This window comes from Castor canadensis, chromosome 11 (genome assembly GCF_047511655.1).
Source record: "Castor canadensis chromosome 11, mCasCan1.hap1v2, whole genome shotgun sequence".
In the NCBI taxonomy this organism is placed as follows: domain Eukaryota; kingdom Metazoa; phylum Chordata; class Mammalia; order Rodentia; family Castoridae; genus Castor; species Castor canadensis.
The window spans coordinates 12,202,266-12,217,027 of NC_133396.1; the positions used below are offsets into that span (position 1 = coordinate 12,202,266).

Here is a 14,762-nt window from a genome sequence, read left to right on the forward strand (position 1 = left end):
TGCCACAAGCCAAGGAATGCCTGGAGCTAGCAGAAGCTGGAGAAAGCAAAGAACTTCCTCCAGAGCCCTGTAACCCACTGACCTTGAACTTTTAGTTCCATTACTGAGAGAGAATCAATCTCTATTGTTTCAAGCCGCTCAATTTGTGATTCTGCTACAGCAGCACTAAGAAGCAAATAAACTCCCTACATATCCCTTGAGTCTACCCGACAGGACTCTGGTTCCTAGAACACCTTGTAGCCTTCCTTTCCCCACACCCCACACAACTGCAGCTCAATGCCTCAATTTTGCTGTTCTCATCCACATTTCCTTCCAAATTCCTACCTATTCTCCAAAACCTAGCATTGTCACGAAGTCTTTCCTTGTGTCTCAGGAACCTAAGCCTTGACATTGACTTCTAGAGTCTGTGAAAATCTGACCACATTATTTCTAATTTTCAAACATCAATGTAGGCATCAGAACTCCCACTTTACAGATAGAAAACTGAGTCAGAGTTGAAGTGTTCTCCCACACTTACATGGCTGGGTGAGCACAGATGTGCTTCACACCAGGGCCGGTCTAATTACCATGCTCTGCTGAAGACCGTAGACATAAGGAGATGACGGAGCCAGAGTTCGAACCCAAGTCTACCCAGCCTAAAGCCCCATGCGTTTTCCACCACCTCTGAGGGAGGGCTGGTGGGTGCTGGAAGGTCGCATGGGGCATTACATGAGCGAGGCCACTGTGTTACGGGAGCCAGTCTTTGCCTGGAAGGTCTTAAGACTCACTCCTGTTGGTGCCAACCAGGAGGACCTGACTCATATCCACACCAACCATGTGAGCCTGAGAAAGACACAGCAATGCTATGTCCAGCTCACTTCCAAGGACGACACAGGAACTAGAGGTGTCAGTGTAATCAGCCTTTCTTCCTGAGCACACACGCCACAGGAAATCAGAATCCAGCGTGTGGCTTGGTGAGTGTGAAGTTCATTCCTGCTACGGGAATTTAGAAAAAGAACTTTAGCATGCCAGTCATCAGGGACTTTTGGCCACTGTGGTTTGATTTTTGACAATGGGTGTGGGATACTCAAAAGATCACCACTTCTTCTTGCCTGGGGCTGTGGACTACATGCTGTGTCCCCCCAAAAATCATGTATGGAAGCCTAATCACCAATGTAGTGCTGTTTAGAGGCTGGGTCTTTGGGAGGTAATTAGATTCAGAGGGGGACATGAAGGTAGAGCTTCCATGATTAGTGTCCTTGTTAAAAGAGGATGAGAAGGGCTGGGGATGTGACTCACAGGTACAGCACTTGCCCAGCACCTGCAAAACCATGGATTCCACCCCTGGCACTGAGAGAGAGAGAAAGAGAGAGAGAGAGAGAGAGAGAGAGAGAGAGAGAGAGAGAGAGAGAAACAGAGAGACAGAGAGAGAAATAGAGAATACAGCTCCCCCTGCCACATAAGAATATAGCAAGAAGGTGGCCACCTGCAAGCCAGGAAGAGGGTCCTCACCAGAACCCAACCAGGCTGGCACCCCAATCATGGATTTTCAGCCTCACAACAATGAGAAATGTTCATTGTTTAAGCCACCCAGTTCTATGCATTTGTTACAGCCACCTGAATGGAGTGATACACCTGGGCAGTGCCAAAAAAATACCCTGCTTCAATGGGATCCCTGAGTGTGGTCTCTCCGTAGACAGTGTTAATGCCACCAGTCTTCTTGGGAATCACTGCAGCACATACCTCCTGCAAAATACAGCTTTGAGCAACTTTGCAGACTGTTGCTTCTATAAGGACAGGGCTTAGAGTCGAAACTCCAGCCTCAAGCCTGGTGCCTCAGTGGGCCAGGGCTGCTCTAGCAATGTCTGGTGAATGAGCAGTGCTAGAGCTGAGAAACTCAGGTATTTCGACTGGAAAAAACACACTGGCCCTTTCTTCACATAATCACTTAAGCTGATGCACTGAAGGCTCAGTTTGTTCCCCACGGTGTATTAAAGTCCGTGACTTAACTCTCAGAAGCAATCTTACTTCCTTTACTTCCAGGTCGTTGGAAAACCCTGACTGTACCCATCCACCCGCCTCCCCAAAATATGCAGCCTTAAGAAGTGACCTGTGTACCACCTTTCCACTACTGCTGGCCACTGTCTCCTTACAGTGGGGACTAATTAATAAGCTAACATGGCCTTGTTATTTGGAAAGCTTTCTTTTTTGTTTTTCTCCAAATCTATCTGGGCAAGCTCAGGCCAGTTCATCAACAGGGGTCCTCATTAAAGTCTGAAAATGCCTTGTAAAGCAAAGCTGGAAATACTGGGCCAGACATTACAGCTGCCTGTTAACAAGAAAATCAGCACAAATTAAGACACAGCCAGACAGAAACCAAAGCAACTTACCATTGCATAAATTACCCCTATTAGAGCCAGGGAAGGCGAGCAGGGGGAGGGCACTGAGAAAGCCCCAAAGAGACATGTGTTGCAAAGTTAAGCATGTCCTGCCTTCATTTACAAAGAATTTAAAATAGATGATGAGGCTTCATGTGGCATCTCTCTAAATTGCTATGTGACTGGAATAAAACCTGCTCTCACTCCATTCATAATTTAAAGGCTTGGGGTGGAAAGAGGTTTTTAAAAATCATTTATTGTGGCCTTTACGTAGAGAGGGACAGAGTGGGCAGGTAGCAGCTGAAAAGAGACAGAAGTATGACTGGCAGACAGCTTAGCTCGGCCTCTACATTGCCTTCTGCTAAATGGGAAGATGGCTGACCCACTCCTCAGAGAGCTGTTAAGTGAAAATATTGGGATAGTAAAGACGCAGATCCTTTGGCAACTACAAGTAAATGTGGGCACAGATAGTGAACTTGTGGTGTGTTTTTTTTTATTCATTTTCTATTTTTTTTCAAGGATTCCTGGCAACTGACCTTGGTGTGGTTCTCAATAAATCCTCACTCCGTACCACCACCACCCTTTTTTTTGTTGTTTTTTTTGAGACACAGTCACACTACATAGAGCAGACTGGCCTTGAACTCACAATCCTCCAGATTATGCCTCAGCCTCCAGAGTGCTGGGATTACAGACATGCATCACCAAGCCCAACTCCTTCTTTCTTTCCCACATTCCCATGGTAGGTGGGCATTATATGACTTTCAAGTCTATTTGATTTATTTACCAAAGGTGGAAAACTAGCAGGCAATTCTGAGAGCTTATAAGGAGCAGAGAGAATAGAAAGTCCCAAAGCAAACAACTCAGAGTCAATGGTGAAGGTCAGAGGAAATAGAGACCTTTCCCAACGAGCCCTCCAGTCTTGCATCTGACCTGCACATGGTGAGGGGGGGGGAGCCCTGACCTGGAAGGGGGTTACACGATGGAAAAGGGTCTTTCTCTTCCTAGCACCATTCTTGTTCAAAATGTTCTTTCTAGCCAGGCACAGTGGTGCACTTCTGTAATCCTAGCACATACTTGGAAGGCTGAAGCAGGAGGACCATGAGTTCAAGGCCAGCCTGAACTACATAGTGAGAACCTATCTCAAAAATAAAAATAAAAAACAATGCTTTTTCTGCCCTTGCTCCCATAGTGTGCACCAGACAGCAAGACCTCTCCAGTCCCTGAAGGACAAGTGCCAGTCACGTTCACACCCTCCTTTAGGTCATTGCTAAACACCCCAGATGTCAGGATGGTTGAAGAAAAAAAGAGAGAGAGAGAGAGAGGGGCTACCAAGAGGTACCAGGGTGGATGAATTCTTGCAAAAAGTCAAGTCTGAGAACAGAACTCAAACCAGGAGTTTGGTTGAATTCATTGAATTGAAGCTCAATTCATTCTCCTCCAAGGCCATTTAAAGAAGTGGCCTGAAGTCCCCAGGGAGCCTGGGAGCCAGTGACCTTTTAGTGGTGAATATTGATCTTCGATGCCTGGCTAAGCCACTGCCTAGAACTCCTTGCTGCTTGGGGGCAGGGTGGAGGAGGGAGGGAGAGCAAGGTGCAAAGGAGCGACTGCTAATCCACGTGCATAAATCCTGCAAAGTACTGCCGTCTGCTTCACTTCCAAGCCAGCTGGGAAGGCAGTTCACTTGAGTTTGACAGTGTTTGAGCTTGGATGGTTGAGACCCCACTTCTCTCATGATCACTGGTGATCCTCCCTTCCCAAAGGACACCTGGGGGTCACCTTCACGACTTACCTCACTTCCTCCTCATAAGAGCACTGGGGGCATTCATCATTATCTGCTGGTACAGATGAGGACCCAGAGAGGTTAGGTAACTAGTCCAGTGTCGCAGAGCCAGCAAGGAGCACATCCATGGGTAACTCATCTGTGCCTACCCAGGTTAGACCAGAAATCCAAATATTACTGACACACTGCTGCTGTATGCCAGGTTTTGTTTCAGGCTGGAGGCAGAAATAAGACAAATGACGTCAAGCCTCTAGGAGCTGTCACTCCTCCAGTGTGATAGAGAAGCAAATAAGGTGATACAGGTCATGGAAGTTAAACAGGAAAAAGGGTGACAGATATGCAAGGGGACAGTGGCAGTGTTAGCGAGCATGGCAGGAAAGGCCTCTCCAAGGACATGATACCCAAGTGGAGACCAGAAGGATGAGAAAGGACCAGCTACTCAAAGCCTAAGGGAAGATCTTGCCAGGAAGAGGGAAAGGCTAGTGCGAAAGTCCTGGGGCAGGAAAGGGTGTGTGTTCATGAAACAGAAATAAAATCAATTAGGGGCACAAGGAGGGATTCATAGATGAAGGTGGAGCTGGTGGAGTCAGATCGCAGGTGTCTGCAATTGCCTCATACACATGTCCCCTGCTGGCTAAGCCTCATGATGTTTGCATCAAACTTTGTGATGACTGAAGTGTTTATAACATTCTCAGGTTGCCTCTTCTCTGTGGAAGGCACAGAAATCTTTCAACAGCAACAAAGAAATTCCAACCTCCTCCTTTCTACAGCCCAGTTCCCTTGGCTGCTCACCAGCTCTAGCGAGTGATTTAGTATCGGTTTCCTCACCTGCACACAAAAACAAAGGCAGAGAGCAAGCAAGAATGAAATGACAGATGCCCAAGCCAGGTACCTGTAAACACTGGCAAGTGTTAGTGATTACTGTCACTGTGTGTTGATTCAAGCACAGGTGTTGGCCTAGCATGCATGCCTACACGGAACTCAACAGACATTTATCTCTGGATCTCCACATCCCCTCCCATGATCTGTCATTTAGATCTTTCATCATGCAGAGTAACCAATCCAAATGGACATTATTTCCAATAACAATAAAAACTGCCATAACTAACCCAGATCCACGTCTACTGTATGCCAACTCTGTGCTAGTTGCTTGCATGGAGCACTTAATTTAATCCTCATAACATCCTATGAGCTGGGTGCTATCACTGTCTCTGTGTACAGAAGGACAAAGCAAAGCTCCAAGAGTCACACAGAACCAGGATTTGAACTCAAGTCCTCTGGCCCCAGATCCGTCAGCTGAAGCATGATTTTAGTCTTCAGGGGAGCAAATGTTTATTGAGCACCTGCTACTTACAGACTATATTAGGAGCTGAGGCATAAAGACATGTAATTGTGTGGGGTTGAACTTTGTCGCTTTGAGTTCATACAAACTCAGGATCTGCAAATGTGACCTTATTTGGAAAGAGGGTCTTTGCAGATGCCACCAAGTTAAGATGAGGTCACACTAGATAGGTATGGTTATGAGAAACGATGAGTTTGGACACAGGCAGGTAAGGAAAATATCCTGTAATAACCAAGGTAGAGGGTGGAGTCTGTAAGCAAGGAATGCCAGCAGGCACCAGAAGCCAGGAGAGAGGTGGCAAAGAGATTTCACCTCCAATCTCCCAGAAAGAACCACCCCACTGACACCTCGCTTTTGGACTTGAAGGATAAGTCACCTAGTTGGTAGTGATTTGTTCCAGCAATCCCTGGGAAATCATACTCTAATAAAAAGGAGACAGTGGAAAAGGTACTTTCTCAAGTTCACGCCCAGACCCTATTTGGCATTAAGAGTTCATATCTGAAAGTCATGGTTCCCATCAGCCTTGAGTAGGCAGGGGGAGAAACCAGTAATGAATCAACCCTGGCCTCACAGGAAGTCCGGCTTTCCTGTCAACAAAGCCCAGCAAAGCTGAGACCTCAGGCAGAGGGCTGGCCACCTGGCCACTGTCTCAGGCTCAGATGCACAGAAAACGTTCAGAAAGCAGAGAAAAAAATAGGAGAGCTCCCCAAACTGGGTTTGCACCTGGCCCCCCAAGACACCCCTTCTACTCAGGGTGATGAAATGGTGGGGCAGCTTAGGGGGAAAACCTCTCAGCCCCCCCAAATCTCAGTTTAAATAATGGGCCTGATGCCTCCCCACTGACCTACAGACACAAAGCAGGTCTTAACCAAAAATCGTATGTTCTCCCTCATATGTGGACATTAGATCAAGGGCAAACACAACAAGGGGATTGGACTATGAGCACATGATAAAAGCAAGAGCACACAAGGGAGGGGTGAGGATAGGTAAGACACCTAAAAAACTAGCTAGCATTTGTTGCCCTTAAGGCAGAGAAACTAAAGCAGATACCTTAAAGCAACTGAGGCCAATAGGAAAAGGGGAACAGGGACTAGAGAAAAGGTTAGATCAAAAAGAATTAACCTAGAAGGTAACACACACGCACAGGAAATCAATGTGAGTCAATGCCCTGTATAGCTATCCTTATCTCAACCAGCAAAAACCCTTGTTCCTTCCTATTATTGCTTATACTCTCTCTACAACAAAATTAGAAATAAGGGCAAAATAGTTTCTGCTGGGTATTGAGGGGGTGGGGGGGAGAGGGAGGGGGCGGATGGGGTGGGGGCAGGGGGGAGAAATGACCCAAGCCTTGTATGCACATATGAATAATAAAAAAAAAATAATAAAAATTAGACCAAAAAAAACCAAAAAACAAAGCAGGTCTTAAGCATCTGGTAACCGGGGTCTTTTTGAGTTTGATAAGTGCAATGTCCAGATTAACTCTTTCCCCAGAGACAACTTCCACCTGCAAAATTTGAGATGACATTTCAGGGCATTTGAGCTTCTAACGCACCACACACACACACACACACACACACTTACTTTTATTTATTTTTTTGGTGGTACTGAGGTTTGAACTCAGGGCCTCACGCTTGCTAGACAGGCATTCTACCACTTAAGCCACTCCACAAGCCCTGTGCTGGGTATTTTCAAGATAGGGTCTCATGAACTATTTGCCTGGGGCCAGCTTCGAATAACGATCCTCCTGACCAGCTAAGATTACAGTGTGAGCCACCAATGTGCAGGGTTTTTTTTCTTTTTTTGACATAGTATTACTATGTAGTTTCAACGGGCCTTAAATTTGCAATCCCCTCAGGTGCTGGGATTACAGTTGTATCCCATCATGCCTGGCTCTAAAGTCTATTTATTGATGAACAGATATTTATTAAGTGCCCCTAAGTGGGAGGCCCTGAGTTTCTGCTGGGAATAGAAGGGACAGAGGACAGACGGGGCACTTCTTATTGAAGCCCAGAGCAAGAAGAGATGTACGTGAGTTTGCTGCTGCCTCTACGACAGATTACAACTAAGTGTGACTGGAAACAACAGCACAGGAGGCCAAAAGTCTGAAATGAAAATGTGAGCTGGGTCAGTTCCTTCTGGGAGCTCAGTGTGGGCGGGGGGGGGGGGAATTGTTCTATGTCTCTTTCTAGTTTCTGGTGGTTGTGGCAGTCCTTGGTCTAGACACATATCATCTTTGACCTCACCTTCATTACCTATTCTCCCTTTGTGCTTCTGTATTCTGTCTTCTTTAAGGACACCTGTTGTTGGACTCAGGTTCCACCCTAAACTCATGGTATCACCGAGATCCTTCACTAGTCACATTGTGAAGATCCTATTTCCAAATCAGGTCACAATCTGAGGTTCAAGATGGGACATGAATTGGGGGGGGTTGCTCTTTAACCCAACACAGGGTGGTCAATGTGAAAATGGTCAAAGGTGCAGGGCACCTTGCACAGACATCTTAGGCATCTGTCCCAGACACCTGTCCTGAGAACCCCAGGGGAACTGAGACTCAACTGGCGAGCAGTAACTCATGAAACAGGAAGTGGACAGTGCATAGGAAGAGCTCACCACCCAGGCAAGTGAGTGAGGTCCACCCAGGGAGGAGGAAGGAACAACAGTGAAGACAGCAGGGGGATGGGACACAGCGGGGTGAAGAAAACAGTCTTTGTATGGAACTTGGGTTTTATCCTTTGAGTTGCAAAACGCTTCTGAAAGATTGAAAGCCGAGGAGTGACTCAAGAAAATTTACCTTGGCTGAGGTGAGGAGGACAGCTAGAGAAGGTGAGACTGGATGCAGGGACTCCTCCCCATGGGTGTCTGTCTCAGGGGAAAAGATCCGAGCTGGAGGATTCAAATGGCTGGAACCCTGTAGAGATGCCCCAAGTACCACCCTGAGCAGCCAGCTGGACCAATTCCCACTGACCCAAATTGGAGCACTTAACACAATGCAGATGGGATCCATGCTGACCAATCCACTCAACATTGGCCCAAAGTGGTCAGAGGGACACAAAAGTCAGGCAAGTATGGTGGTACATACCTGTAATCCCAGCATAGGAAGCCAAGGCAAGAGGATCAAGAGCTCCAGACCAGCTAGAGACATGGCTCAAGTGGTAGAGCAAGCACCTGGCTAGCAATGGCAAGGCCCTGAGTTCAAACCCAGGTACTGCCAAAAAAATAAAAAATAGAAGAGTTCCAGGATAGCCTGGGCTACATAGTGAAACTCTCTCTCAAAGCAACACAAAAGGGGGAAAAAAACAAAGACAGAAATAAAAACATGGTGCTTGCTTTCCATCTATGTGGGAAAGAGCTAGGTGTTTGAACAAAAGTCAGCTATGGCTGTTCTAGGAGCACTGCCCATCAGATGCACACCTGTGTCCCTTTTGCAGTCCCCCGGAGCTGTGCACGGTAAATGTGAGCATGTCTGTTCACAAATAAGCAGTGTGCCCACTGGCTACCAGCTGTTCTTCAATGGCTATCTTCTCCCTTGAATCCACAGGCCTCCCCTTTGACTCCAAAAGCTCTGAATGCAGGGTCACATGTGACTCGATTATAATTCTCACTTTCCTTTTAACCTGTCTCTGCTGAACAGTGAGTAACTTGAAAGCAATAATTTTTGTCTTGCTCACCTGTGTTCCCAGCTTCTAACACACGCACATACCTACTGCATGTTACCGAATGGATGGATGGATAGATGGACAGATATCTGCTCTTTGTGATGATGTAATGGCTTCAAAACAAATAAAGTAGTGAAGTCAACATGGACCCACCAATTTTACACTTTATGTGCTTTACACTGCCCCCTGTCCCACAAGAACTGGGTGAGACATCAAGAGAGATGCTGACTGGGCATCCTCGAGACTCACCTCATTCCTTCTGAAGCCATCTTATCAAGGTTGGCAGTGTCCTTTGTGTCTGCCCAGTTTGCTCCCAGGTCACCCCATCCCATGTCATCAGCCAAGATGATCACGATATTCGGCTTCTGGCCTGTTGTTTTCCCGCTGATACAAAAATCCATAAGAGGGTAAAGAAATCCAGAGAGACTCACTCCCACTAACAAAACCTTTAGAAAAAACCAGCCCATGGCAATAAGTTCCTGCTGTCTGCAACCACTACCAGTGACTTTTCCAAGAGCTCTCTCCTGCTGACTTTCAGAGCAGGAAGTACCAGGGAAGCAAGGGTGCAGTTTATGACTGGTGGCAGCAGTGGTGGTTGTGATGATGGCTACAGGGATGGTGGTGGCTACAGGAATGAAGCCCCCACTTGGAATCTTCATTCAAGAGAGTCAAGAAATGTTCAGCCCTTATTTTGGTTGGCTCCCCTGTAGGAGATGTTTCCCCACCACAGCTTAATAAGATGACTGGCTGTGTGCGACAATTAAGACATCAGTGTCCACAACCACTCTTTGGCCACTCAGCAAGTGACCCTCTGGATTCAGGGGTGTTAGAGCAGCAGGCTAAGCCTTGCATCTGTTTGGGACTCCATCTGGTGACAATAGGCTAAACTCTCACATCTGCAGATCACCTGGACGTTCTAGAAGCCACAGTCAGCCCTGTGTGAGCTTTTAAGTTCCAGATGGTTGAGGTTTCTGTAAGGTTTCCTGAAAGAACAAAAATTGACAAGAAAACAGAGTTAAAACTGGCAGTGCAGCTGTGTTTTACTCAGTAGCTTAGGAAATAATCACTTTTCCACGCCAACAGATGTTTTCTTTCTTATTTGAATATTTAACTGGTCCATTAGTTTCTTCCACCTGAAAAATAGTGATGACCATAATATTTGCAGTGGACCTATAGTTATAGGGTTGGAAGTAGAGATGGCTTCTCTCATCCCATGCACATATAGATGAGGGTATTGAGGTCCAGTATTCTGGGTGGGACAAGGACTAGCCACCAACTCTATTGAGTCCCACTTGTACCACGTTTCTCTGATTCACAAGAAATTCCCAAATTAATTGTAACTTTGTCAAACTCACTGAGTATTCTAGAAGAAAAGGTGAGATCCTTATTATCAAGACACAATTCTTTCTAACAGTCATGCTACATTCCCGTATAAAATTCTTGATAGAAGCTAATTTTTTGGGGAAAAGGAAATGTAAAAACAAAGTTAAAAATAGTAGCTAGGTGGAGGACATATGGCTCTTCACTGTAGAACACTTTGAATTTTGCTGAATGTTTGCAATTTTCCTAATTGTTACAAAAAAATTTCAACAAAATTGATGGAAATTATATTCCTTTATATCCTAATCACGTAATTTTATTTTATTTTTGGAGACAGGGTCTTGTTATGTAGCCAAGGCTGGCCAGGAACTTGCTATGTAGTCCAAACTAGTTTTGAATTTGAGATTCTCCCACCTCGGCCTCCTGAGTGCTGGCATTAAAGGTATGTGTTACCACATTCAGTCTAATCATTAATTTTTAGAAGGAAAATAGCTCACTGGTAGAGCACTTGCCCAGCAGGTATGAGGCCCTGGGTTCAATCCCTAGCAGTGTTAAAAGAAAATCTAATTCTAAAGACATGTTCAACTAGTAATTTCTCACTCTTTGGTGTATATAGGAATTATCTGAGACTATACATTTATTAAAATGCAGATTCAGTGAGTAAGGCTAGGGCCTGAGATCTGTGCTACTATCAAGCTCCCAGGTAAGGCCTATACTGCTAGTCCTTGGGTTGCTCTTGGAGTAGCAAGGTGCCAGAAAACAAAAGCATCCTGACTGTGGCCCTAGAAGAAGAAGGAACAAGCTAAGCCTGACTGGATGACTCAACTGCAGTGAACAAACACAAAAGCAATCTATCACACTGAGTTTTGAAAGACAGGGTTAGACTTTCAACTACTGGTTGCAAATAGAGCAAAGAATAAAAGTATATGACCCCTTGTTCACTTCAAAGCCCTACATTTGCACAGTTTGTAAGGGGACACAGAGCTGAAATTCTGGACCAAATCAAAGCCTGAGTTGAACAACCAATGTCTGGAAGGGATTAGGGGAGAACTAATGTGTAATACATAAAGATGCTTCTAGAGCACTGTGTCACGTGCAATTTCTGGTTATGCATCCCTACCACCTAACCCAGCAGTCAACCCAAGAGGATGAGTATGTGAAGGCTGGAAGAGCTACACAAAAGGGAAAGGATTGGCAGATACTCCTTAATCAAAATAAAAGGAAGTCCAAGTAAACGGTCAAGGTCATCTGGAGGCCAATGCATCAACTGTTCAGATATGTAGATTCTTCCACTCTCCAAGAGGAGATGGATCTCAAACTCAATTAGATTCCATGGGAATGTGCTGCTCTTGAGGCCCCAGAGACTTCTCCCTTTCTGGAAGACTCCTGCACAAGCAAGGTGCTTAATAAATACTTGTTCACCTGCTGGTTAATTCCCAAGCTCATTCCATTGGCTTCTGCACATTGAGCAAGAGTCCCAGGAGGCTTTTCTTCTTAAAGCTACTTAGTAGGAAGCACTAGAATGGCCTCATTCCTGGTCAATAATCCATTTCTGAATGACCCAAAGTACAAAGAATTCCAGGGGGAAAAAAAGCTAAAATGAAGGTGGGAACATAGATTGCTTACCTTTAGTATTTCATGATAAAACATTCCTTTGAGGATTTTCAAAGAGAATCATTAACACAACACTTAAAGTTTTCATACAATAAAAATAAGCTCATTTAGCCATTATACCATTGCATTATCCTTCCAGGGAGACATTTAATCCTTTCCCAGTTTATTTATTTACTTATTTTTAACTAAAGGGAAAAGGCGAACCAGACAGTCAATGAATGGACTCCAAGCCATGGCCCTACATTAATACCCATACTGAGACTCTGAGGTTAGGTGCCCTAAAGAAATTGGCCCCACTTGCTGCTCTGGGACCTTATCTGAAGTTATGTTCCCAATTTTTCCCTTATGAATCACTCTCAGAACAGAGAACAGGCACAGGCAAGGAGCTCTCCTCCCAGCTAAGAAAAGGAGGGAGCCTCTGGCAAGTATCTTTCTTTCTACTGGTGGAAGGCAACTTGACCACCTAGCTCAATACCTCTCACAAAGAAGGGCCTCTGTTCCATCACAGCACTGTTAGCTGTGAGAGATCCCTGCTGAGCCCAAGTACAGAGTCCCCTCATCTCCATGCTCCCCAGGCAGGGGTAAAGCAAACTTTACCAAGAATTCCCATTCTTCACTCCACCCTCCATTTTACTTATTGACTTTTTGTGGTGCTAGAGATCAAACCCAGGGCCTCATGCATACCAAGCAGGTGCTATATGACTGGCCTGCAATCTCCAGCCCCTGGCGCCCCATTTTAAAGCAGGGCTGCCAGGTCTGCTAAAGTTGGCCTCCCCTGAGAGTCTGGACTTGCTTGTGGGTTAAGGTACTAAACAGTAGAGAATGAAGCCATGGACAGGCTGCCGGCCAGGTTGAAGGGGATTCAGCCACCTGAAGATCTGCTGAGCAGTGTCTCAGTAATCCAGACCGACATCCTCGGGCTTCCTGAACTCCTAGATCCATCACCTGACCCTGGCTCCCTAAGGACCTCCCTGCAGCCAAGCATCCTCCTAGAGACCCTTGAAAACAGCTGGAATAACAAGGAGGTCGAGCAGACCTTTCTGGCAGAGGACTCTGTTGGTTTTCCAGGGACACAAGCTTCTGATGGGCTGAGGCCAAAAAAGACAAAGGAGCAAGGCGGGGGGAGTGAGTCTCTGGTTGCAGAATCCTGTGGTTTAACTCACCAGGTCAGAATGTGGACCGTGTGCTAGATGGGAACCAGGCGTCACAGAGGCTGCCAGGAGGGGTCTTGGGTACCAGCTGCCCACATGAGGTCTAAAATGATTCCTCCATGCATTCAGTCCCAGGTTCACCAAATGGGCTGGTACTTTAATCTGGGCACTGTGCACCAAGCCATGAGTGAAATGGGTGAAAATCCCTGCCCTCACACCACTTACTTTTTTGATGTGTTTGTGGGAGGAGTGGATAGAAGTGAAGTAAGTAAAATCTGAGCATCTCGAAGAAAATCAAAGCAGAAAAGGGGCCCAGGAGTGTGGGGCAGCCAGGAACAAAGTTAATTAAAGAGGATGGCAGCTTGAGAAAGTTACAGTTGTCTGAAGATCTAGGTAAGAGAGAAGGGGGTAAGCCAAGTGGGAAGGGTACCGCAGGGAGAGAAACCAGCAAAAGCTAAGGTCAAGCACAGGTGAGGAACGATAAAGAAGCCACTATAGAGGCTGTGGAGGGTGGAAGAGCAAGTCAGGGAGCAAACAGGTGGCTTTGCTGAGATGGGAAACCAAAGGAGGGCTGGCAGAAGAAAGGTAAGATCTGGCTGGCACTGGAGCAGAGTCCCTTGTACCCACTCCATTGGGAATACACAAATGTGACCAAGGGTAACAGGTAAGGAAAGAAGTTGAGCAGTTAGGAGTCCCTTGAATCAGTCCAGATGAGACACAGTGCTAGGCTGAAGTAAGCAGAGTCCCTGGGGTATAAGACTCCCTGAGAATGCTCTCCCTCTCAGGTGCTGCCTTGCATTTACAACCCAATGGTGAGAATCTCCTTAAATTTTGCTTCACTCTAGTCCATGCCCAGGTGGGGTGGAAACTCCAGTTACCACCAGAGCCAGGACAAAAGGTTAGCTAATATCTACAGGTAATATCTACATGGTCCCTTCCTATGTCTGTATGGGACTGGCTCAACTTAGAAAGACTGCTTTCTCAGAGAGAGAGAGAGAGAGAGAGAGAGAGAGAGAGAGAGAGAGATTGTGCGTGTGTGTGCGCGTGTATGGGGTGCGCTTCAAAGAGCATCCTTGACAAAAAGACTCCACCTGGGCTGGGAAAGCAATTTCACTTAAATCATTAAAATACTTTATTTGGACAGAGGAAGGAGGATTGAGAGTTCAAGGCCAGCCTGGGCTACACAGCAAGACCCTGTCACAAAACAAAACAAACTTTATTTGGAATGGGGATATAGCTCAGTGATGGAGTGTTTGCCTAGCATGAAAAAGCCCTGGGTTTGATTCCCCAGCACCACCAAAAAGAAAAGGCTGTATTTATTTATTTTAGCTTGGAACCCTTAAGCCAGACCCTGTTGTTGAAAATCTCTCTTCTGGGAGCCCAGCCATGCCAGGAAAGCCATCCACAGGGGGCATAGGACATCCTGCCTAGTTTTAGGCCAAGACTGCCTGTGGAGATTGTCACAGAAGGAAGCCATGTGACAGAAGCCAATCTGGAAAAGGCAAGGTGGCCTTATGCCATAGGGCTAAACACCCAGTAGTA

At 46.1% G+C, this 14,762-nt stretch overlaps 1 protein-coding gene across 11 annotated transcripts in view; it reads right to left on the reverse strand.

Moving 5' to 3' along the window:
- Positions 1-14,762, reverse strand: part of Arsg (arylsulfatase G) — a 119,291-nt gene that overhangs the window by 67,767 nt on the left and 36,762 nt on the right. For 10 of the 11 annotated variants that reach the window (XR_012438461.1, XM_074045270.1, XM_074045278.1 and 7 more), the window contains exon 2: positions 9,385-10,118. The exons of the other annotated variant lie outside the window; for it this stretch is intronic. Coding sequence is in view for 9 of the 10 variants with exons in the window: in XM_074045270.1 (XP_073901371.1) it covers positions 9,385-9,794 (410 nt within the window). In the remaining variant the exon portion in view is untranslated. The remainder of the gene's footprint in view (positions 1-9,384; positions 10,119-14,762) is intronic. 11 annotated transcript variants of the gene reach the window in all.